At 37.0% G+C, this 25,917-nt stretch overlaps 3 protein-coding genes across 8 annotated transcripts; all 3 read left to right on the plus strand.

Annotated features, from left to right (window-relative positions):
* The first annotated feature begins 728 nt into the window (after window positions 1-728).
* LOC110873887 lies at window positions 729-1,424 on the plus strand. Its single transcript, XM_022122944.1, has one exon. It carries the CDS (start codon window positions 729-731, stop codon window positions 1,422-1,424), a length of 696 nt encoding a protein of 231 aa, XP_021978636.1.
* An 8,332-nt stretch (window positions 1,425-9,756) lies between these two features.
* Window positions 9,757-17,162, plus strand: LOC110863965 (probable choline kinase 2). 6 transcript variants are annotated; one of them, XM_022113159.2, is made up of 8 exons: window positions 9,757-9,900; window positions 10,799-11,218; window positions 12,171-12,292; window positions 12,434-12,626; window positions 14,974-15,091; window positions 15,175-15,222; window positions 15,991-16,091; window positions 16,866-17,162. In XM_022113159.2, exons 1-8 carry the CDS (start codon window positions 9,823-9,825, stop codon window positions 16,977-16,979), a joined length of 1,194 nt encoding a protein of 397 aa, XP_021968851.1. In that variant the 5' UTR covers window positions 9,757-9,822; the 3' UTR covers window positions 16,980-17,162. The 6 variants fall into 6 exon arrangements, with proteins under 6 accessions (XP_021968851.1, XP_021968857.1, XP_021968854.1 ...); XM_022113165.2 differs by having other exon boundaries at window positions 9,760-9,900; window positions 10,810-11,218; XM_022113152.2 differs by having other exon boundaries at window positions 9,795-9,900; window positions 10,796-11,218.
* Window positions 17,163-21,262: 4,100 nt separating this feature from the next.
* LOC110864015 (dr1-associated corepressor-like) lies at window positions 21,263-24,502 on the plus strand. The gene is made up of 6 exons (XM_035978396.1): window positions 21,263-21,420; window positions 22,090-22,162; window positions 22,507-22,600; window positions 23,287-23,403; window positions 23,536-23,593; window positions 23,894-24,502. Exons 1-6 carry the CDS (start codon window positions 21,388-21,390, stop codon window positions 24,326-24,328), a joined length of 810 nt encoding a protein of 269 aa, XP_035834289.1. The 5' UTR covers window positions 21,263-21,387; the 3' UTR covers window positions 24,329-24,502.
* The last annotated feature ends 1,415 nt before the right edge of the window (window positions 24,503-25,917 follow it).

A 25,917-nucleotide genomic window follows, 5' to 3' on the forward strand; every position in this document is an offset into this window, starting at 1 on the left:
CTGAACACTTGTCACGTTTAGAGGATCCAAAGAGAGAAGAGGTGCGTGAGGATTCCATAGGAGACACTTTTCCCCACGAAACCATAGATTTTGTTAGTGCCGAGGCAGAGGGTTTGCCATGGTTCTCGGACTTGGCAAATTATTTACCGACCGGAGATCTTGTGAGGGGTATGTCCTACCAACAAAAGAAAAAACTTCTTAGGGAGGCTAGGAAGTATATTTGGGACGACCCATACCTCTTTAGGATAGGTGGAGATAGAGTGCTTAGGAGATGCGTTTCAAAGGAGGATGGTTTAGACATCCTTAGACATGTGCACGAGGGTTTAACGGGAGGCCATCACGGAGCGAATGTGACGGCACAAAAGGTTTTTGATAGTGGTTTTTATTGGCCAACGGTAGTTAAAGATGCCGTAGAGTTTGTTAGGACTTGTGACCGTTGCCAACGTACCTGCAACATCTCATCCAAGGATGAAATGCTTCAAAATCCCATCCAAGTCTTGGAAATCTTTGACGTATGGGGCATTGACTTCATGGGACCTTTTCCATCTTCAAGTGGGAATAGGTACATCCTCGTGGCCATTGATTACGTTTCAAAGTGGGTTGAAGCTCAAGCTTTGCCCACCAATGATGCCCGAGTGGTGGTGAGATTCCTTAAGAAGCTATTCACGCGTTTCGGAGTCCCTAAAGCTATCATAAGTGACCGTGGCACGCATTTTTGCAATTCCGTCATGGAAAAAGCACTCGCACGCTACGGTGTCACTCACCGTCTTTCTACCGCATACCACCCGCAAACTAGTGGCCAAGTAGAGAATGCTAACCGAGGGGTGAAGAGAATCTTAGAGAAAACGGTAGGAAAAAGTAGAAAAGATTGGTCGGAAAAGCTCGACGACGCTTTGTGGGCATTCCGTACCGCCTATAAGACACCGTTAGGAACAACACCCTTTATGATCGTGTATGGCAAAGCTTGCCATCTTCCGGTAGAGCTAGAGCATAGGGCGTTGTGGGCATTAAAAACCGTAAACCTTGACCTTACCGAAGCCGCAAGAAGGAGGTTCTTCCAAATTCATGAGTTGGAAGCATTGAGGGATGCCGCCTATGAACGATCATGGAGTATCAAGGAGAAAACCAAGGCATTCCATGATAGGCGGTTGCGAGGTTTGAAAGAGTTTAAGGTAGGTGATAAAGTGCTTTTGTTCAATTCACGTTTGAAATTAATAGCAGGGAAATTGAAATCGAGATGGAATGGCCTGTATGTGGTGAAAGAAGTGTTTCCATACGGCACGGTTGAATTATACGATGAAGTCGACAAAGGTGTATGGAAGGTAAATGGTCATAGACTGAAACATTACTTGGGAGGTCCTATTGATACCACTGAAGAGGAAGAAATTCCTCTAGAGGACCCAACGACCTTCACCGATCAGTGAGCGCGAAAAGCTTCGCGTGTAGAGTATGTACCGTTTGTAAATTTCTTATTTTTTCGTCTTTTTCGTAGTTTTTCGGTGTTTGTTTTGTGTCGTTGAGAATTTTGCAGGTTTCATCACCGATACGGAACGGAGAAGGCATGACAAAAGAGGTCCCAGGTAAGTGTCTTGGACACTTAGAATAATTTTTGAGGGTTTTGGATGGGTTGGAAAAGTTTCAAAAAATTTTCTAAGGCATGGAAGCAAGTTTTGGACGAAACATTCTGCCAAAAACAGCCCCTCGCGCGATGCCTAGGCCCTTCGCGTCACGCGAGGGCTTAAGGTTCAAAAACAATTACTTTTGACCTCGCCGCGCTACGCGAGGCCCCCAAGGGTACCCAACGCGTCACGCGACGCCCTATTGACCCTTTTCAAATCGTTTAACTTGAACCCGTCGCTGCATTTGCTTCCTTTTCCCCTTTTCCAAACCCTAGAACGCGAATTTGACTAAAATCACCATAAAACACTCATTTCTTCACCAAATCACTCTGTTCTTCTTGCTAAATCACCACAATCACATTCCCCACAACTTTATTGCTTGGGCTCGAATAATAATAATATGAGATTTAAATAAATCGAGCTTGCGTCTAGTTAGGGATATGTGGATAGGCCCGGTGTTGGTTTTAAGTCCCTTTGAGCTAATATACCTTAATTGTCGGTCCGCTAGTGGGTTTTCGCCTGGGAGATATGGGAAACTAAAACCGCCAATAACAGTATAAGGGGCACCGTTATAAGTTAAAACCGTTAGAGTTTTTTATCATAAAAAATAGAATAAAAAGTGGGCTAAAAACTACATGAAAGTAATGCATTCCTATGTAGTTTGTGGTTGGGGATAGCGACTCTACAGCCGAATTACCTCTAGGGTGTGTGAAATCGACCGTGCTAAAAAAAAAGAATAAATAAATAAGTACCGAAACCTAAGTAATCTGTGGTTGGAGATAACGACTGTACAGCCGGATTGCCTCTTGGCTAGGGAAAGCACCGTCTAGTCTCATGAATGGAAAAAAAAAGCGAGAGAAAAAAAATGGAAAAAAAAAGTTTGATTGTAAACTCTCTTGGTTTTGATATAAGACGGTTGGGAATTGGTCAAATGATCGTTCTTTTAGTCCTATAAGCTTGAGGCGGGAGTAGGTGGACTGTTGATTCTAGTGTGAGACCCTAGGTGGATTGACCGCACTTAAATTAAAATCACATGATAAGGGTTTAGGATTGGATTCGGGTTTAAAGTGGATAAAGTATATTTGCAATCGCAGCTAACGCAAGCCTTGGTTTTAATTAATTATACCTATAATTTTCGACCCAAGTGAATATTTATCTCTGATTCCGTTGCATAATTCTTTTTCGGGGACGAAAAAAGAGTAAGTGTGGGGATGTTTGATGTACTGCAAAGTACATATGTTTATAGTGTATATTTCGGTCAGTTTTCAGTCGTTTAGAGTCTAGTTTAGGTTAGAACTGCGATACTGCTGACGTTAAGCTTTGATTTCAGGTCCCGGAGCTTAAAGTGTTGAAAAACGAGCAAAACCGAGCAGTTTGGAAGAAAATCGGGATTCGTACGCGCGTCGGGAAGAGCTGGAAGCTGATTAGAATTAAAAAATAAAAAAAATAGAAAGGGAGGCGCCGCGTCACGCGACCCCCCTAGACGTCACGCGACGGGTTGTAATCTCCGGGAAAATTAGGGTTTTGATGTTTTGATTTCCAAGAAACTGAACAAAACTCTGAATACGAATCAAGAAACCCTAGGACGAATTTCGGAGGTGATTTTGAGCATTCTGGAGTATTTTGCCGAACGGGAATCATCCGGTTGAAGCTTGGATCGTGAGAGTGAAGATCTTTCGGGTTTTATCTCTCGGTTTTCCTTATTTTCGCGTTTTCAATACTCTACGATGAATTCTTGTTTTGAACTTGTTTTGTTTGTTTTGAGCATCATGATTCTTGGCTAAATTTTAGATACTACCTAGATTTGATGATGGTTTAAGTTATGTTTTGATCTTTTAACGGTTTTTATTGAATTGATTATGGATTGACTTTGAAAGTAACGTGTTCTAGATTTTCTGATTTGGTGCGTGTGCGTATTTACTTTTGATTGTGGATTGTTTACTGTTTCACATAGATTTTAGTGGATGTCTTTCACATAATAGATATGTGTTGATTATTTGCATCCTTGCGGGTTCGGGTGATCTTTGGGTAAATCGGCCGATAGCCTTAGAAACAGTAATTAAAATATAATTAGAAGTAAATATTCTGCTTAACTTGTAGCCGAGGCTCGAGTTAGTTATTAGGTCGCGGTGCAGTATATAGCTAAATTAGATTTTGAGAGAAGTCGACGTTAGTTCCCTAATTGCATTTGTGTCTAGTAAACCAAGTTAGAACCTAGAACTGCCTTAGATTGTCGCGCTGAGAGGTAGATAGTCGTATTAGGGCACTTTTAGAGTCGTTAGAGGACTGAGAGGAAATCTAAATTTCCAAAATCGTCCCTGTGGTTTTATATTTGTCAGTTTCATCTAAATATTCTCAATTTAACAGAAAAAACAAACTAAGTTAGTGGTTTAGATGAAAATGACAAAAAAATTACAAACGTTGGGGGCAATTTGGTACAAAAGTGTCATTTTGGACGAAAATGAAAAACGTGCCCAAACCTCAGGGACGATTTTGGCAATTAACTCAATCTAAAATAAAAAAGTTTTTGGACTTAAAACCACTAAAACACAGGGATTCAAAACGTTATATAACGAACGTTTAGGGACTGAGAGCATTAAAATTTGATTTTAGACTTAATTAGTTTAAACCACTAAAAGACACGAACTCAAAAGTAATTTACTCAAAAAAAATTATTGAGAAGGGTTCATTTGGAAACTAAAAAAATAGGAAACCGGGGAATACTATTAAAAATTCAACTTAATATGTTAAAAATCATTTTTTTTAAATTCGACGTTTTTCCTTATAAATACCTGTAGAAACATTTTTAATAAAAAATAAAAAACTAAAAATATAAAATATGTTTAAAAAACAGTTAAATAATATATCTTATAAAATTAACTTAATGTGTTAAAAATCAGTTTTTTATTAAAATTCAGCACTTTTCTTATAAAAATGGGTAGAAACTATTGTAACACCCCGTGTTTTCGAATGTCAAAGTCAAAGTCAAAGTCCAAGTCAACTTTGACTTTCTTTGACTGTAGATAGTCTATTTTATGTTTTAGTTGTATTCTGTGGAGTAAGTGTTGTAATTAGCAAGAATCGAAGTAATCAAATGTTTAATCAATGCAACCGATCTACGACTGTGAACGATAGGAAGTAACAATGCGATAAAGTTAACTAATCAGTAATCAAACCAATCTAACGATCATCGAACTCGAGACTCGAATTATGCGAATTGTGGTAATTATTATACGTGTGTGTGTGCCTTACGTGTTACTTGTGCATGCTAATTTATACGTTTGGTGTGGTATTCAAGCAAATCAATCGAAAGTCAAATCGAAACTCGAAAAGCAATCGAACTCAATCGAAACCGACATCGAAACATGACTTATGGAAGATTGTATGTTAGATATAGTGGTTGGGATTAAAAGTAATTTGACTAGGAACTCTATCGTATTCGTATCATCGTCCATCGAAATCGAAACGTTAAAAATCGTCGCAAAATACTCAAAGTGTGTCGCGGATCGAACAGGAGACATCCTGATCGAACAGGCCAGCCGATCGGCTAGCATCTTGCCAGCCGATCGAGCAGCCCATTCGATCGGAGCTCCTGGCCGATCGGCTGCCACTTTCCTCTTTTGGAGCCTATAAATAGGGCTGTCATTGTCACACTTTCTATTTTTGGAAAGCTCTGACCGACCCAGCCTTCTTCTTCACTTTTTCCCAGATTTCTCTCAATCCCGGTAAGTTTTCACCTAAATTCTTGTACGTTCTTGATCATTACTTGATTCTACACCTTTCTATCTTTCAAAACTTGGATTCTAACCGTGAAATCACCAAGATCTAGGTGTTCTTGGGTGATGTCATCATGGTGTTCTTGAAGAACATCATGTTTTGGCCTCATTCAACTGTGAATAGCTTAGATCTAACCGATTTCCACACAAACAAGTTAAGATCTATCAAAGATCTAAACATCCACAAGTTGTGAAGGATTGAAAGAAGGAATCCCAACTTTCTTTCAACTCTTTTACACTCAATGCCTTCAAACCGATAGAAACGGAGCTTGAACCGGCTAACTAATCACTCTAACAGTTAGGAGGGTCAAGATTCGGATTCTATCTATGAGGTTCACCGACAATGGGTTAAACTCTAAGCCGACGTTCCGAACCGCCCAACGGACGGACTTGGGTGATTCCTATCCGAGCCGGAGAGACGGGTAAGAACGAAGGTATCATAGTTCAACTCGTTATCAAACTACCTCGATATAATGACAAGTAACCAAACAGCCAAGTACTAGACGAAAGGCCGACCAGGTCAGACTTGCTGGCCGAACGGCTAGGCTGTTCGAACAGCCCAGCCGATCGGACACACCAGCCGATCGACCGGGCCAGCCGATCGGCTAGCACATGGCGTCTCACTTTTCAAACTTTTTGAGGTATAATATTGACGAAGTAGTGTTTGATCGAATATGCCACTCGATTGGTGAACATTACTGTTCGGATCATGAGATGCTATGCTTCAACACTTAATCGATCTTACCACTCGTTCGTAGTAGGGAATGCCAGCCGATCGAACAGGCCGTTCGATCGAGTGACATTCAGTTGAGAACTATTTTCGAAGTTCCTAGCCGATCGAGTGAGCTAGCCGATCGAACGAACCGTTCGATCGATCGACTTGAAAGGTAAGAACACTTCCGTGTTCTCATATACTACAACGAAAACTTCAAAAGTTCAAATCCCCAAACACAAGCACACTAGAGGAAGAAACAATCCACTCGAATGGCCCAGCCAATCGAGTCTACCGGCCGATCGAACAGGACTGTCCAAACGGACCTACCAGCCGATCGAACAGCCTGTTCGATCGAACCTGCCGTTCGATCGACCAGCCCATTCGATCCACTTTCACTTGTTTACATTTTCCGCGTTACTTATCGTTATGCTATCGAACTATTCAGGCTAATCATACACTCAGTGCTCCCTTCAATCCACAATCAATCACTGTGAGTATACTCGATCCCTTTTTGCTTTTTAGCACTTTTGGGTGTTACATACGTTACCTATCAAACCACAATTAAACACAAACTATTTGAACGCTAACCGATTGCATGTGCTATTTGACTAAATGAATGCTGTTTATTATGTTTACACGTGGAGTGCTATCTACCTGCCTTAGCAACATAGTACTATAGTTTGGACTCAGCACCCGTTCACACGGGGGTTGTTAAGGACAATTACTTGCATGGATTACGGTGGTAATCATGTATTGCAAACCGTCTCGGACGGTCAACCCGCAGTCGTTGGTACCGATGGTCCCATGTCGATAATTAACATGCATCGTTTTCCTCTGTGTACGTGCCTGGTTATGCGTAAACTATTCAAACTCTATATGCTATTATCAAACTTGTGTGCTCACCTTTACATTATATGTATTGACTTTATTTTAACGTATGTGACAGGTGTTTAAGATGCATTCTTGCTAGGGGAGCGAGGCTAGAATAAAGCTCTAGAGGCCAATGAATAGCTATAGGTAGTGGTCTACCTAGGGGTCTCTAGAAGCAAATAAACAATTGCCATGGAGCCGTTGGAGTTGTCCGATCAGGGGTCTATGGCATTAGCTGTCTGTAGATCTTGTCCGGATAAGTCTTAATGACTTCAAGCAGTACTTTATTCATTTGGTTTGTAATAATTGAATCTGAGTTGTCGGAACGGAATTATTTACCTAGTTGCTTTCTATGATAACTTGTTTATTTATTTGGGATACGGTATGGGACGTGTATCATTTAACTGAATTTGTAATAATAGTTGTTGTGGAAACTTCTGGACAATCTGTTTCGCTCAGTGCCGCGCCCCGATGATTCCGCCATCGGTTGGGGTGTGACAACTATTCCAATAAAAAATATTTTTTGTAAAAAAAAAGTTTTAGCCTTTTTTAACAGTTTTTTACACATTTTTTTTTATATTTTTAGGTTTTGATTTTTTTATTAAAAATGCTTCTACATGTATTAATAAGGAAAATCGTCGAAATTTAAATGTTAAGTTGAATTTTTAAGAGTGTTCATCGGTTCCCACTTTTTTAGTGTTCCCCAATGAAACTCACACTATATATACATATATGTGTTTGTCTGTATGTTAAAACGTAAAACAACTGAACACGTATATAAAAAAACATGAAAATGTATTATATTTGAACCAACTTGTGAGTTCGTGTTAGGATCGATTCCGTTACACCGTTGACTGCGTAAATCTCGTATCTTGTGCGGAATCCAAATATGAGAGTGGATCAGACAAGAACAAACTAATTAAAGTTGTTTTCTATTACTGATTTGTAAGTACAGCACCACGAAAATAATTTGGCAGAGTTTTGTCTCTCAAAACCAAAGATTCTAATGAAATGAACGCAAGACACATATATATGGTAGTTGCTAATCCGCACCAGTAGATAATCACGGATGGAATCTGGTAGGTCTCTCAAAACCGGCGATGAAGGGTATATGGCACGGTTTGGCTCAGGTAAGATAGGGTTTAAAGATTTTGGAATCTGGTAGGTCTCTAAGAATTTCTCAAATTGTTTCTGGCTCAAGACTTAAAACTAGCACTCATCTAATCTTTTCCCGCCACGATTTAAAGAAAGAAAACAAGAGGACACACCTGAAACAAGATTTAGGGTAAAGCTGAAGCACAGTCGTCGGAAGACGGTCTTGAAGAAAGCATGAAGGTAATGAGTGTAAAAGTGTGAGAAGTGAAAAGTGAAAAGTGAAGGGGAAAAGCGAGTATAAATAGGGGGAAAGTTGTGAAAACAGTTGGCGTGCAAGTGGGCATCTAATTAGGGGTCACTTCAAACATCGGTTAGAACTCGTTCACAGAGGGTAAGTCTACGGTCACATGCGGGTGGCACTTAAGGATGTGCCACATCATGCTCCAAGTGAGTGACCATCACCACAAGAAGACAAAAGTCTCACTAAGTCCCGGCTTCAGACTTAGTAGACTTTGGGGACTTGAAGAAACTACGTCAACAACACCGAACCTAAGGTCCGGCTACCGAACCCTAAAGAGACAGATACCCGAGCCAGGAGTATTATGGCTCTCCGGCTATCAGGGCAAACCGCATATCAGTCTGTGTACGAGTGGACCGGGTGACATCATCCAAATCAAAGGGTATATATACCCAAATCCAAGTACATTTGAAGTACGTTTTTATGACTATTCATCCTTATTTTCTCTCTCAAAGAAAAATACTTATCCTCACGTCGGATGGTTATCACATAGGGCCCTCCCGTCTTTACGGCGAGCCTAACGGGTTTTGGTTTTGCAGGTTCACCTCCTGCTCACATATTCATCCTACTGGACGATCCAAAGGTCTGATTTTTGGATTTTCAATTATATGTCTAATATACAACGGATTATAAGCTTCACAGTCACAGTAAATGCACAAATCAGGATAGACCACGTTGATGGTTTTTTAATTAAAACATATTGAACTCAATAAATAGTAAACGAATTGCTTTTCACATGCATTGTATATCTAAATAGTCAATATAATTTTTGTGAAGGATTGCAAATGATTGTATAAAAAAAAGAAAAGGATATAAATGAAAATAAGTCACATGTCTATTACCAATGTGTTTGTAACTTGCACTTACCGAAGGTGCTTGCTGATATAGTTTTTGTTCAGTCCCTGTCATGTATGGTTTTTGCTTTGTTTTTTTCACATATATATCTCACTAACAATAAGATTTTTTACTGAATTGTTTAAGGTGAGGTGTTAGATGATAAAAAGATAGTACAACTGCTTATCTATGTAGACAAATACCAAATCTTGAATCAAAAGTCAAAATGTCTTATTTCTTGGAGTGAATTTGCAAAGTCTTCAAAATGACTCTCTTCATACGCCGTTTGACTTACAGAATACGAGTACCGCGTTATAAATTGTTGCCGCCGTCACTGGCGAAGCTTTATTGGGGCTAGGGCCTAGGGGTGCCCCGACCCCCTCTGATTTTTCGCCCGTAATGTATTTTACCGAAAATTTCCAGATCTTTTTAGAGTAAATATTGGATTTTGAAGAGTTCGGTCTCTACCGATTTGAATTTTGAAAGCACTGCCCTCACCGAGTTTTCGTTCAAACACTTTCACTAACATGGCGTGGGTATCGATCAAAGAAAGAAACATGGGTTTATAAATCGTTTACACAATGACCGGGGCCTTATTTGTAACTTTGAAAAAGCATGCACAACATTGCCACTCTTTCTCTCAACTGCTCCGGTGCCCTAAACCCCAATTCTACTCCATTTCTTGCTGCTCAGGTTACACTTTCATTTATTCTTGTTTTAACTTGAATACTGATTAGCTAAAATCTTTTATGTTTACTAATGATTTGAGAAAGGAAACGCTGGTGATCTCCTTCGATTTTTAGCTATTGATTGTGCGTCATCTGTTCATCCTATACGATTGCAACAATTTACGATTCATTTAATTGCTATAATTCAATCTGATTTCGCAATTAATTGTATATTGTTTTCGCTCTATGTTTTTTAACTTTATGCATAGAACTTCTTTTGAAACCTACATCTGCTACATGCATGCTAAAACGAACTAGAAAGAACAATAGTGACTGTTTTGCTTAAATTGTGATGTATGTATGTTCATATTATATATCTTTACCACTGTTGTAAGAATCCTTAGGCGCATGTCGGCCGGTGGGGTAGCGATTGGATTAATCTGAATAGGATTTTTTTTATGTAATATTCAGTTTTACATGTAGTCTTTATAAGTAGACAGGTTTTACACCCCCCTCCCCCCGGGTTTGGGCGGAATCTGGCCAGAATCACCAAGTTTTGCCCAATTAGGACTGCTGTTGACCGCCTAGCTATTAATTGGTAAACCTCCGATTAGTGATTAATTGGCGACTAATCGGAGGTTAGGTGCGGTAAAAAAACTATCTTATAGAAGAAAACAATTAGGTTAAAACAAGGCTATGCATCTAGACTTTTAAACAAGTCATATTACCCCCAAATCAATTGATTGATAATAGAAGAGAAGATGGTAATCTTATAAAACCATTTTGTTGTGAAAATATTTTTCTGTTGTTACTTATAGTGCTTTCAGGTTTCAGTATACTAGAAGATAAGAGATTTATAAATTTTTTAGAGGATTAAGAGATAACATTGAGCTCAAATAAGTCATTTTTTTTAATCTCAGCAGTCATTGCACAGGTTAAGTTCTTCACGTGTTTGTTATAAACGGGCGAGTGCTTCTACAGAGGAGTACCTGGTTATGGAATCTGCAGAAAAAGTTGATGCTATAGGAAGTCGGCTACCAGCAGAGGCATTGAGGATACTACAGTCATTGGCTTCTCATTGGGATGATATAATTGATGTAGATGGTTTACAGGTGATAAGACTCAAAGGTGCTATGACGAATGAAGTCTACCAAATTAAGTGGCCAACCAACAGAGAACGCTCTCGAAAGGTTTTAGTGAGGATATATGGTGAGGGAGTGGATATGTTTTTTGATCGTGAATTGGAGATCAGGACATTTGAGTTTATGTCCAAACAAGGGCAAGGGCCTCGTCTACTAGGCCGATTCTCAAATGGGCGAATTGAAGAATTCATTCGTGCACGGGTATTTGTTGTTTCACTTTCACATCCTTTGAAATAATGTGTTTTCTGTGGTTTTTAGTCTGGAACTAATGTCTTTCTTGTGCATGAATGAATCTATTATTTTCAAACATTTCCCATCATAGGAGATGTTTAACTTGTAACATACATAATAGGTCACAGGCATATACAAAGTCTGATTGTTTATACCTTGGCTTGGTGTATGCTAATAGTACAATTGTTGGATTAATATTTATATTATCTAGTATTGGTATATTCCTCATGCACTTCTATATATGAATTTGAGTAATAACTAAAACTTTGCAACATCTTAAGATGCATACTTTAAGATGAATATATACTGGGTATCTGATGCCCATATGGCAAACAAACGCCTATTTGAAGTCCCGCATCTTCACTAGAGTTGAAACTCAAAAGTCACTGTTTTTAGTTGTAATTTTTGAGTATTAGGGTTGAAACTTAAATGTTATACTGGGTTGTCTTAAAGGGTAGATGTGGCACAGTGGGTGTGGTAACCGAATAACCGGTCAGTCAAAATGAGTTTGGGGCAGAATGAGCTATTTCTATTAAGGGTGGAAATGGGCCACATTGGGTTAACACAAAAGCTCTTTGTCCCTATTTCTTTTAAAGTTATTAATAGCGAATGTATCAAAATATGAGTAAAAAAGTAAATTACTAACATGAATAGTCTATGTATCAAAATATGAGTAAAGAAGTAAGTTACTAACATGACCATAGTATAATTCTAAACCTTTTGAATAAATCTATTTAAGAGGTTGTAAGCATTTAATTGGGTTTCTTTCAAATCATTTGATCTGTTTCTCCTGTTACAGGTAAATGTAAAACCTGTTTGATCCTGTTTCAAGGCAAATGGGTTGAGATTTTCACCTCTACTTAATAGCATAAAAGTTTCAAGAAACGAATTATAATTGTTTTTTTTTGCTTGTGGAAAGCAGACACTGTCAGCTTGTGATTTGAGGGATCCTGATATATCTGCACTTATAGCATCTAAGCTAAAGGAGTTCCATGACCTTGACATGCCTGGTCCAAACAAGGCATTGATCTGGGATAGACTGCGGTATAATACCTCTTTTACTCCTTTCAAGTTGAGGTCTCACTATGTTCACCTACAAAGGATTGAGGTTAATTTACTTAAAATCAGATTAACCTATTTTTGGTAATTTGTAAAGTGACAATTCTGTTTTTTTTCTTCTTATAGAAAATGGCTTAGTGCAGCTAAACATATGTGCTCTGCAGAAGAAACAAGGGCCCTCCGTTTGGATGCAATTGAGGGAGAGATAGAAACTTTATACAAGTGTCTTGCAGCGGATCAACACATAGCATTTTGCCACAACGACTTACAGTATGGGAACATAATGATTGACGAAGACACACGATCCATAACCATAATTGTGAGCATTTACTTACTGTTAACTTCATGACATGAACATTCCACATAAGGTTCTATTTGAGGTGGGGCCAGTTTTAGCCTGTTTATTTACAAATGGGTAGATATAAGTTGAACAGTTATTTTAATAAAAATAACTCAAAAGGAAAGAGGTCAAATGGGTTGAAGGTTGACCAAAGTGTTTTTCTAATGCATACAAACTCCTAAACCATTTTATTAAAAACAAAAATTATCATTGATCAGAAAATATAGTTCATGTTCATGGACAAATGGTGTTTCGGGTCAACCTCAACCTGGCACGGTCTGATTAAATTCGTACAAATATTACTCGTTTTGACTTGTTACCCAAACCTCCTTTCTGCCCATTTTACCACCTCTGATCTATATTTTAAGAAAATTTTATTTTAGTTTTCCCCTATCAATTTCTTTGCATTCCTAAGGCATGCATGGAGTAGCCTAATAGGCATGTGACCGTCTTATCTCAGCTTATTGAATTTAAGCTTGAATGGATGCCATGGTTTATATCTCTTTGGCACCCTATACTACAATCTAGTTATTGTCCACACTCAATTTGAGGTTCACAACGAGGAGTTGCAGTTTAAGACCTTGAGTGCAGTGTTTCGTGGGTTTTAAATAAATGGCAATTTTGACCAGTTTACTTATAAATGTAATATTTGGGTCATTATTCTCAATATTAGGTCAAATGGATTGAGCTAGAAGGTTTAACTAAAAAAGATATGAGTCAAGGGTCAAACATGTCAAAAGTTAATTTGAAGTGTGTTCAAATGCACAAGTCATCAAAAATCTTCCAATAATATAGTTCTTTTGTAACCATTTTTCAACCCACCAGTTTCAAGATTGTAGGGTTTGGGTTAAGAATTGGTATGGTATTAAGGTTTCTATTGAGGTTTCCTTTAATATTTTAACATTTACATTACATGTTACATTGGTATGTTATTAAAGTTTCTTTTGAGGTTTCCTTTAGTGTTTTAACTTTTAACATTTACATTACATGTTAAGGTGTCACAGCTAGAGCATGTTAACTATTACAAGTAAGCTAGAATAGCTTACCTTAATTAACAGAATCTTTTTAGGAAGTTTAATTGTGTTCAACCTCCGAGGTTTTTTATTGAAAGTAGAGGCCACAGATTCCAAATTGCATGATATATATGTTATGTTTAAGTGCTGAATTTCTGCGTGTGAGGCTAATATATTATATTCTGTCACTATCCTAGTTTACAGGATATATTTTATACTCATTGAAATGTTCTAAATACAATGTCTAAATTCTAATGAATATTGGAAGGACTATGTAGAGGTGGAAAGATGGGCGCATAGGGCAGGTTGGGTAACGAGTCAAAACGTATCGGGTTGAAATAAGTTTTTTAACTATTTGGATTGAGTTGACTCTCTGAAACCTTTTCTTTTCCATTTTTAATGAATAGCTAATGCGTTATATGTGATTACAAAGACTATGTTATTACAATTTAACATTTTAAAGTTGAAAGATTTAGGAAGTTGATGACATTAAAATTATACTTTGGAGGAATTTCAGCCCATTTGACTGATTTTCTTTTAGCTTAATCTGTTGATTTGTCTTCTTAGGACTTAGGGGATAGGGCTGACCCTAAGTTAAAAATGATAGATGTTGGTACGTATAGGATTAAGTGTTTGATTGAATGAAAAATCTTCCACACAAGGTCTGTAACTCAGTATAAGTTAATCTGACTTTCGTATATAAATGTGCCACATTAATATCATTTTTTTTATTAAGTTAGTGCGTAGTATGTATAGATAAATAGTATTTTGATTTCTACATGCTATTTTAAAAAATGTGTATGAATGTTTTACATCAAAACCAAAAAGATTCTGTAAAATCATTACGTCCCCAAAATTTGTCCGCTTTCTTTCTAGTTTATCCCCAAAAAAAAAAAGCCCACTTCCAAGATAATTTACTAAGTTTCTCATTCTACCGTCACAAAACTACATTGCTTGTACATTTCCTAAAACTCTATGCATCTTAAACTGTTGATACTTACTTTAGGATGTATATCTAGAGAGGGTGTATTTATTTATTTTTATTGAGTTATGCTTTTAGTGCAATGGTCTTTTATTTCTGGTAAAGAATGCTTTGAATGCTCAAAACATAAAGATTGGCAGATTGAACTCCATCTGTAAAAATGAATAAAAATATTTATCAGTGAATAAAAATGATAAATACAGGATGTTAAATTGTATGATTACTAGAGATGCAGTATTTGTTGTTACATATTCTGCTTGTGTTAGTTTCTCATATGCTGTTTATCTTACTATTGCATGAGCTTTCATTCCTAATACTTACATTTTTACAGGACTATGAGTATGCGTGTTACAACCCTTTCATGTTTGATATTGCAAATCACTTTTGTGAGATGGCTGCTGATTATCATACAGAAACACCTCATGTGCTGGATTACAGTAAATACCCCGGTAGGTGAACATTCTTAATTGTTTATCTTCTGATATACCGTACAAAAATTTCTTCAGCTTCTTATGAATTGCAACTGAAACAGATATTGAAGAGCGTAGGAGATTTATGCATGTATATTTGAGTTCTTCAGGTACCAACCAACATTAACAGGGTGTGTGTTTTTGCAACAAGTCAACAACCGGCTGATTGTGGGCTTCTGTTATAACACTGTTACACTTATAATATATGTTTAAAATTATAGTTACATAATGTAGCCTTGTAGTAATGAAAATAATCATGGTGAGCTTGAAGTTCATAATCTTTAACAAAGTTACCTATGTGGGAATAGGTGATTTTCTTGCTAGACTAAGTGGCAAGACGTACTTGAGGCCCTAAGGGTTCGCTAGGCACGAAAAAGTGCACGCGGAACAAAAATGCAATAATAGTAAGACCAAAATGTGTGTGTGTGTGTATGTGTTTATAATAGTCAGAAAGTTTAAAAAATTAATACCATACTACAATTATACTTAAAAAAAATAGCCATTAGAATAATCAAATTAATACCAAATTTCAAAACTAATAACTCACAAAAAATAAGCAAGATTATCTGCTTTTAGACATAAAAAAAAAAAAAACATAAAACAAGATAAATCCAAGTAATTATACAATATGAAAAAAAAAAAACCCAGATGTGTCAGATAGTCTTGAAGGAACGAATACCCCAAACATCTAGGCGTTGCAGTTGCGTATTCTTATGCTTTAATAAACAGAGACACGGGCTGGTGGTCCAAAATATCCATATGGGCTAGGCCCATGACCCACAGGGTCTGGAACCTTAGGACTTGTGCAAGCTTAGGAGGGAAGATACATTATCTTTGAAGCTAATAAAGAATATATTAAATCTAACTTTATGGTACAGGTAATCAACCGGTCAACTCAGAAGTTGACAAGATGCTTGAAGAAGTTGAGAAGTATACTCTTGCAAGTCATCTACTGTGGGGCTTATGGGGAGTAATATCGGTAATTTTTATACTTGTTATTTGTTTTGTTAAACAATCGTGTTTTTGTTTCTAAGCATGTGTTATTTGTCTTTGGTTTCCACAGTCATAGAAATATATGTCATATGAACTGTATGTTCTTTTAAGGAATTTGCACAGAAAAAATAGGCTTGAAAATTGTGATTTATGATCTTTACAGCTTAGTGGTTTTGTAAGTTGTTATTTTGCTAGACCAAAATGTTGTCTGTTTTGCGTTCGGCACTTGTTTCATATTCAAAAGGATTAATTGGATGTTACCGGGGCTCATAGGGTTTAGAAGTCCATAAGCAGGACAAATAAGCTCCCTGAAAAGAACTACAATAGTTGCCGGAGCAAAAGTTTGTAGAGGTGGAAATGTAATCAAGTCATGTAACAAGTCTACCCTAAACAACTTTTAATGAAAATATATATATATTTTTTTTGTATTAATAATTACTGTTTAAAGACGATTACAACAATTATATTAGTGTTTTAAATTAAAAAGCTTTTTTTTTTTTTTTTTTTTTTTAATAAAATGGTTTAGTAGCTTTACGCACTTAAAAAACACAGGGTGACTTTTGACCTGTTTCTTTTTATCGGGTTTGTCTTGTTCTAAATCACCTCCTCTAGTAATTGACTTCTAAAATAGTTATTTGCTCCTTTTAACTTTCTTTTTTTTCATTTTCCTTTGAGAAGTCTGTATTATATTTGATTGAAACAACTTTCTTACTAAAAAGTGAACTTCATTAATATTTTTTAGTTCATATTATTTTTTCAGGAACATGTTAATGAAATTGATTTTGACTACATGGAGTATGCAAAGCAGAGGTTTCAAGAGTACTGGTTACAGAAACCTAAACTATTGGGTTGCTGTAATGTAACTGGTAACTGAAGGGCTCTCAGGTTTTGTCTATCTTAGTGTTGGAGAAAAGATGTTATAGAAATTCTTGACAGTTAAATTTGTTAAGCATGGTAATGATATTCATCAAGGATGGTCAACTACATGAAAGAATAAAACTTGGTGCTTTTTAGCTTGTTGCAGCAAGTAATGATATCTTGTTGTTAGTTTGAAGAACATGTTATTTCCTTTCCTTGAGCACATCACATGCATCATTTGTCTAGAGTTCTAGTCTGAACTCGTTAAGATAAGAGTTTGTTGTGTTATATCTTTAACAACTTGTGTCAAATGGAAGCATAACTTACAGGCTGGGCTGGGGGCAATTGTTTTTAAAACATTGCATCTCACTAAGAGGGCAATTGTCTTTTAAACATTTTATCTCTCACTAAAACAAACAAAGCTTTAATTATCTTCTTGTACGTATCCTCTTTCTTAAAGTACGTATCTCTGTTTTTGTGATGGAGTGATTCTCTACTAATTTAATGAATTACATCGATTAAAAACAAACGCAAGTTAGATAAGATATATAAAAGAACCACATAACACATATAAAAAACCACTAAATAACACATATAAAAAAACCTTTAAAACAAATATAGTTTACTTTCGCTTCTTACTATTCTATTAATAGTATAGTTACTATTCTTTAAGTTCTTCTATTAATAGTATAGTTACTATTCATTCGCTTCTTACTATTCTATTAATAGTATAGTTACTATTCATTAAGTTCTTCTATTAATAGTATACAAAACAATAGTATACAATATACAATTAATAAACAAAGCTAATACCCTATTCGATTTGTTAGGTTATAATTGTAGTGGAATGGAATTTCACAAAGGACAATAAGAACGAAAGAAGAACGAGGTTTTCATAATCAATTGATAAGCATGACAATCGTAATGCTAAATTGTGGATTACAATAGAAAAGTAAAATGACTCCTAAACTATGAACAATCATTGTGTTTGCTCTCAAATTACACTTTGGAATCTAATAAGAACGAGATCGGTTACAAAAGTTGTGACAATCATCCTTTAATTAGGTTTTCCAAACTATTATAATGATACATACCTCCTTTGAATTTAGTGAGCTTTTTTTATTGCGTGGTGAAGAAATACCGTGGGTTAGAACCAAAGAGGTAGTCTCGACATGTTCCATTCCTTAGAATTTTTCCATCTTTCACCTATTTCGTCCAAAACACATTCTAAAGCAAATTTTTCAATGCAAAACACTTGGAACCCCGTTTTCTCGCATTCCCAACTTCATGACGGATACGACTACCTACAAAACAACTCAAAAACAAAAACACAAACCGAAAACTACCAATTATACAAATAATTTACATATCCAACTCTACGAAACCTTCCCACACTTGAACTTAATCAGGAGATTTCTCTTTGATCTGACCTTATCCAACCCATTCAATTCCACCCGGTCCTCATAAGAAAATAAAATTTTATTAGTAGAATTGTAAAAAATTTTAAAAATTTGAAACGGGTCGGACCGCCAGAATTTAAACTTACCTGGAATGAGCCATATGCGTGGCATGTAACGAGAAGACTAATCGCGCTTGGACTTCTTTGGCTCCTTCCTCTCTGTAGACCATATTCTGACCCAACTAGTTCCAATTCTTATGTATTCTTTTCCTTGCCTTCTCCCGTGGTTTTATTTTTGAGTGGCTTTTACTAATAATACCACGGGCCAGCTGTGGTGTTCTTCCTCTACCACCACTTCCATATTACAATTCCCACATTGAGTTCTTTCATCTGGTGTAGGTTCGATCATCTATGTCGGTTCACCTTTAAGTAGGGCATCAAAGTATGCTATGTCTCCCTTGGGATCAGACTCCCCTACCTCTTCATAAACAAGCTAATCTTCTAACTCTAACTCTAAAAACTCGTTCTCCCAAGACAACTTATCTTCAACTTCTTCCTCTGCACCAAACATGAAACCAAGGGAGTCTTTAAGTCCACTTCTTCCTCCATCACTTCTTTCTTCACTAACGACCTCTGATAAGCAGCCCACTTTTCTTCATCTAGTTCAATCATCAGAGTCACTCCAGTAATTAGTAACAGTAACATGTGGCACCAGAAATGAGACTTCAACGTCCGTTTTCGTCTCCGTGACTGGAATGATCTCCTCATCTGACTCATCTTCGTATTCCCTATACGACGGCTCCTTCCCCGGTTAGGGAAACGTTGGGAATAGTTCTCCCCCAGGAGTCATGTAACCAAGGTAGTTGCCTTCCGCATCATATGTATAACCGCTTTTTGGCGGCTATTGTTCTGGCTTCACTCTATCCTCTTCATCCAGCCTCCTAGCAATGTCTTCTACAGTATGTTGGAGATCTAAAAGAACAGTTTGTCGATTTCTCAGGATGCTATCATGCTCAGCTAACATCTTCTGGGTATTGGCATCCTTAGAAACTAATTGAACCAACAACTCCTCTATCCTACTCCAATCACCATCCCTACCCCAATAGAGTTGCTACCAGAAAACTGACTATAAAACTTACCCTGGTTATGCTGTGGCTACCGATACGGATCATAATAATATGAAGGAAACCCCTGTGAATAATATGGTTGCGGCTGCCCAGAGGGGTTAGCGTAATAATGTGCTAAGCGCCCCACATATTGTGGACATATAAGGGTAAAATGGGGTCCTCCACAAATCTCACACATGTTGACAAGACTCAAAACAAAGAAAAACACGGACCATTAGACTCCTACGACTCAATATACAAAACACAAGTAGACTCACAAGACTCACCACGTAAACACAAAACAAAAGACAAATAGCACATATTTTCAGTTAAGTTTATCAAATCTAATAAACGCAATCGCCAAGAGTCCCCGACAACGGCGCCAAAAACTTGATGTGCTAAAGTGGTTTGATTAAAACTAACTAAATTAACTCTAAACTAGACACTCTAAGTTTTAAATTTGTAACCTAAGACTCTCTAAACCTAAACCACACAACTAGCAAGTGTACCGATCAATGTAGTACATCCTAAGAAGTCCGGGTATCAAACCCACGAGACTCTATTGATTACGTTAACTAGACACGATTACTTATCTACTGACTCGACTTAATTGTTTGGTTGTTTGAGGGGGATTTTACTAATGGCCTAATGTAACTAGTTAAAAACTAACTAATAACCAAACTAAGACACAAACTGAGACTTTAGTTTGATTTAAATGATGGTAAGGACACTACCTAGGTTGGAATCCTACACGTTATTGATTGGTTTTCTATTAGTATGACAATGTTGTTGAACCGGGATCTTAAAGTACTAAACCTATCGGATAACCTAAAGGACACCCGACCCTTCTCGAGAATAAACCTATGAAACCCTAATAAGATGTTAAAGTACTAGTTTTAACGGAATCCCTCACGGGCTTTCCAATTATATTAATAAAGTACCCTAAGTGATAATCTACCTCATAACATGAAAGTCTAGGGTAACTATGATAACCTGATTCGACTCGTTAAGCAAGAATTGAAAGGGAAACTAACGCGGTATTCTCACAAAGTACCTAACCCTAGCAATTTAACAACCTAGACAAATCGATTATCTCGCTCCTCACGGATATTAAGATTAGTTGGGCACCTAGACCTACTTGATTCATGAATATAACTTCTACGGATACTACGTCTAGCAAACCATAAACATGATTGCCGATTCATCTTGAAACCACCACCACAACCACCATCGTTCTATCGCCGCCGAATTATCTTGAAACCACCACCGTCTCTATCGCCGCTGATTCATCTTGAAACCACCACCACTGCCGCCCCTAACCTTCACTCACCACCATCAGAACCACCCTTCACCCACCATCGTACACCTCTCACCACCGCCAAACCCACCAACACTTTCACACCTACCTCAATCCACCACCAACCACCGCACACCATCGCACAAGTTTTTAAAGAGAGAGAAGATTGCAGAGGTTTTCTTGAGAGAGAAGAAAGAGAAGACTAAGAGAGAGAGAGAGAGAGAGAGAGAGAGAGAGAGGCTTGTTAAATTAAATATCATTTTATTTTTACAAAATAGCCCTTGTATATAACTTATTTACACAATAACCCCTGAAAAGGTGAAAAGACAAGGATACCCTCATGTGCAAGGCACATGACCATACTTAACCAAAAAATCTAACTGGATTAGAGCTAAAAAACATAACATGCATGATTTTGAAACGTTAAGGACAAAACTCATCAAATTTAAAGGCAATTTGATGTAAAGATAAAACACAAAAATTGTAATTTACTCTTCCTAAAATTTATTTTGTGCGAGACCTGTACCCGGTTTCGTATTGGAATGCTTGTTTAGATCCGAAAGTGCAACTCATATATTTGTTTAGCATCATCATCATCATCATCCTGTATGATTCTAAAGCCATGAAGAAAAAGCTCGATACCCGTTTCCCTGCTGTAAGTTTCTCCTTTATTATCATATCAATTTCCTGTTGTGCGAGTTTTCCTTGAGTTTCGTAACCCTTTATCGCAAACAATTTCTTTTTATATGATGGATGATTTGCCCAATTGTTATGATGAAGAATCAGAGTCAGTCAGTATATATGTAAATTAGGGCACATGCATATGGTTTTGTCTGTGTATTTGTAGAACATCCATACTAGTGGAATTTTATTTTTGCGTCTGAGCTATGAACAAAATAGGAATAATGAATGATACAAGTAGATTTTAAACATCCTAGGCGTTAGTTACATCTTGGTTGAGGAGGCTGATATGATCCTATGAATGCTTTACTTAATAAAATAGCTAGCTAATGAGAGGAGAGAGATAGATTATGATTATGGTTGTACATATAGCAACGCCTCGTGCATTTTAGGTTAGGTTAGTACAATGGTTGCGCCTACGGGTAACGAAATCAGTGTTCTGGATATTTGAATGTAATTTAATGAGTTTGATACAGAAGACTAGCTACCAGAGGAGATCTTGCATATTACACTTTTGACGGAAAAATAATTCTAAATGTGCCCTTGAATCATTGGACCTGAAATCCTTTTGTTTTTGTTTTAGAGATCTTTGTGATAATTGAAGCAATTAAAGGAAGATGTAACTTTCGTGTATTATCTGCAGGCCCGGATTAAAAAGATAATGCAAGCTGATGAGGATGTTGGAAAGATTGCCATGGCCGTGCCAGTATTAGTTTGTGAGTCGTTAGCCAAAATATTTCAACTCATACGCTTATAAATAGATCAGTTTTGGGTTGTGTTTTATCTCAAACAGGTAAAACTAAGAAGTTTGTCTCAATGAACAATGGGTCCAAGGTATTGAGAGTTATTCAAACGGAATAATATTGTGTTTGTAATCATATAGCACATTAATTGTTTGCATAATCGACAAAAAAAAAAAAAAGTATTTGTGGTCAACCGGAATCGAACCCGGCCTGCTTCAGTTTTGACTCATTACCCAACCTGCCCATCTCTAGTTATAGGTATTTTTCCTCTGTGTGAGACCTTTTGTGTTTCTTACCCTTCTCAATTATTTATGCAGCCAAAGCATTGGAATTGTTCTTGCAAGATCTTTGTGATCGTACATATGACATCACTCTTCGTAGAGGAGCAAAGACTGTTAACTCACTTCATTTGTAAGTGAAGATTTGAATTTCTTTTCTATTTTCTGAATTGGAGGGGCTAATTGTTTTTGTAAATTAACTTATTTCCCTATTATGTTAAATTTTTCTGTGAACTAGCTTTAATCTGGCAATTTAGTTCAAACATCATATTAATTTTGTGAAGAAGACCAAGTACCGTTCATAACTACTCTTGTTAAGAATAAATTATATGTTCATATCCACATATTTCTTTGCCTTCGTATTTCAAGGTCGATCTTGTCTCGATTAAATATAATTAATAATTAACTTATTCATGCGTATAATTATTTATATATTTTTGTAATTTTAAATTTGTACATAAAACAAAATTTTTATAATATAGTTATTATCATAATTATTCTATAAAATAATTTTTATCATATAATTATAGATTTATCATCTAAATATAAAAGATTATACTTATATAAATAATAGGTTCGTTCAGGCTCGTGCACCTGGTCAAGCTTGGTATATGAAGCTCGGGATTGAGCTCGATTATTAATTTTTTTTTATTTTTGTAAATTTAGGCTTGAGCTCGTTTAAGCTTGGCTTCTTTTGAGCTTTTTGTTAGCCGGTCCCAACTAGCACCATTTTCATTTCTTAAACTGATATATTGACATATGTTTGGTGTGAGAAAACAGTAGTGAAATTACACTAACCGATTTATATTTTAATTTCAGGAAGCATTGTGTTCAAAGCTACAATGTGTATGATTTTCTGAGGGAAGTTGTCAGCAAGGTCCCTGACTATGGCCACTCAGAAGCTGGTGGTGATGAGCGTACAATGGCAAAGAGAAAGTAACAATATTTTATTATCCTTTTCATTATAAACCAAGTTATTATTCTTAAATTGAATCTTATTATATGGAGTTGTCTTATTTAACAAATACAAATCTAAAAGTTCACTTTTTTTTTTTCCTCTCATCTCAGGAAAGCTTCTGCTGATGAAATGAATGAAAGTGATGATGAATTGAAGAAAAATCGGATGGTAATAATTCTGATAATGTTCACTTAATTAATTGAATGAACACGAACACATGTCCTGTTGGTTCATATATGTTTGTTTACATCTGCTCATATTTATTTATTTATTACTACTACTAATTTAGAACCAGTTAAATTTTCAGATTTTAGAAGCATTTGTTTATGTTCGTTCTTGTTCTGTACGTTTAGAACATAAACGAACACAACAAGAAAATCCATTTGGTTAAAGTTAAACGAACAAGCCTACTTAAGAAATAAAATTGAGATTCGGAGCTATGTTAGAATCATCATTTTGTTGATGCAGAATGAAGGCGGACATACAAGCAGCAGTGGGAGAGGCAGAGGACGGGGTAGAGGAAGAGGCCGTGGCAGAGGTAGAGTATCTGCAGAACGAGATCCTCCCCCCACTGAACCTGAATCTGTTCATCACAGCAGCAAGCCCACAACCGACATCCACTCGGAGTCCATCACTGCAGTCGACGACGTTGTTCCAAGCAGAGGCTTCGATCTCAATGCTGGCCTTGATGAGAATACAGATAAAGTGTCTGCTGCTGCATCAGATGGTGCTGCGCCACCACAACCACCACCACCAGCAGTGGTTGCAGAACCTAGTGAAGTTGCAAATAATGAGTACCCTGGGTGGTCAGTTTCAGAAATCGACAGGATGGCCATTGACCCTCATCTTGCACACGCCAACTCAAGGTTGGATGAGGAAGATGAAGACTATGATGAAGAGTAATGCTTCTATTATTTCTATTTTACTTCTTCTTCTTGTTATATGTATTCTGTATGTATTCATCATTTCTTTGTTGTTGTTGTAGCCATATTATCCTACTTCATGGCACCTGTAACAAAATATTTAACATTTATGTATGTGCTTTAGGCTTAAATATGGTCATGATATTGTTTCCAATCTTCTGAAATTACACCATTTCCAATTGACGATAACAAAAGTAAAAGACCTGTTATTTTGTAAAGGTACTAACCCCTCTATTAAACAAGAGATTTTCTTAAAGAAAATAAGAACTACCAGCACCCTTGACCACTGCCACATGAAAGCAATGTCATTGATGATGGAATCACAGGCTTGTTGCCGGTGCCTAGGTAACGCCACCGAGGTGGAATCCCCGCTGGTGGCTCGGAAAAGTCACCTAATCCATCAAGAAAGAGTGATGTGAACAGTAAACATGAGCCAGAAATGATAATTCGTTAACCACTCACTGGCGGGGTTTATGATTTTCTAGCGGTCTTCGGGTTACAAAACCGAGGACACCATGGGCCATCTCCAACCTGTACCGGCTTATGCCAACTACCAACCATTAACCTTAAGGAACCGGCTGGTTCCTCTATAGTCTATACTGAACATTTATTTACTAATTTATATAACCGATCCAAAATATAATAAAATAACATAGTGAATTCAAGAACTCATAAAATAGCCCGTACCTTTTTACTGCATCTTACAGTTAGCCAAATTTAAGTTTTGATAGATCCCAAAACCAAACCAAAACAAAACCCATACTACGGGGAAATCAAGATTAACATCTTTGTAAAATAACTTTTTTTTTTCTAATTAGAGAACATTTTTCATTTGCGTAAAAGGAGGTTACCACCTGAAGGGGTATGGTCCCAAAAACCTTGCGCAGGCGCATTGGACCACACCATAGCCTTATTCCAAAAGCATCTTGAATAAGACCCTGCGCAACAGTTCTAAACAAAAGTGGGAAATGAACAGTCTTCGATGTCCATGCGCGAGAGAAAAACAGGACAAATATCCAACTAACACCTTTGCGCGGGCTCGCGCAACGGTACAGTTAGGCTTGAAGATAAACTCCTAAACATCTCCGCGCGTCTTAAATCAAGACTAGAACAAAGGAATCTTTTCTGCTATAATAGAATGGACACGTGGCAAATGCACAATGGTTTACAGCTGTAGATCTTCTAGAAAGTCTTAAATGCTCATCGTGCATGGTCATTCGGTTACAACCGAATGTGACGTGGCACAATCTTAGGCGCTCATCTAAGTCACGATGATGGCAACAACTAAAAGAGAGATCTACACAAAATCACTTTCCACATGGCATCTCCCCAGCCGTTGATCAAACCCACAATCTGTGTGCAGGGATTAACGGAAGGTGAGGTAACCGCCAACGGAAAAGTATCTTCTGTTACTATCTCCGTTACACCATTTTCCCATCAAAATCCGGTTATAATTGTAATTTATAACAGTAGATTCAATACACGGTGGCCCCTTTGCATCCATAATCATTAATCGTTAGACCTCAGATTGTATTGGTAGATCTATCAGGTTTGAGAACCCACTCTCAC

The sequence above is a fragment of the Helianthus annuus genome, chromosome 1 (assembly GCF_002127325.2).
Source record: "Helianthus annuus cultivar XRQ/B chromosome 1, HanXRQr2.0-SUNRISE, whole genome shotgun sequence".
Lineage (NCBI taxonomy): Eukaryota > Viridiplantae > Streptophyta > Magnoliopsida > Asterales > Asteraceae > Helianthus > Helianthus annuus.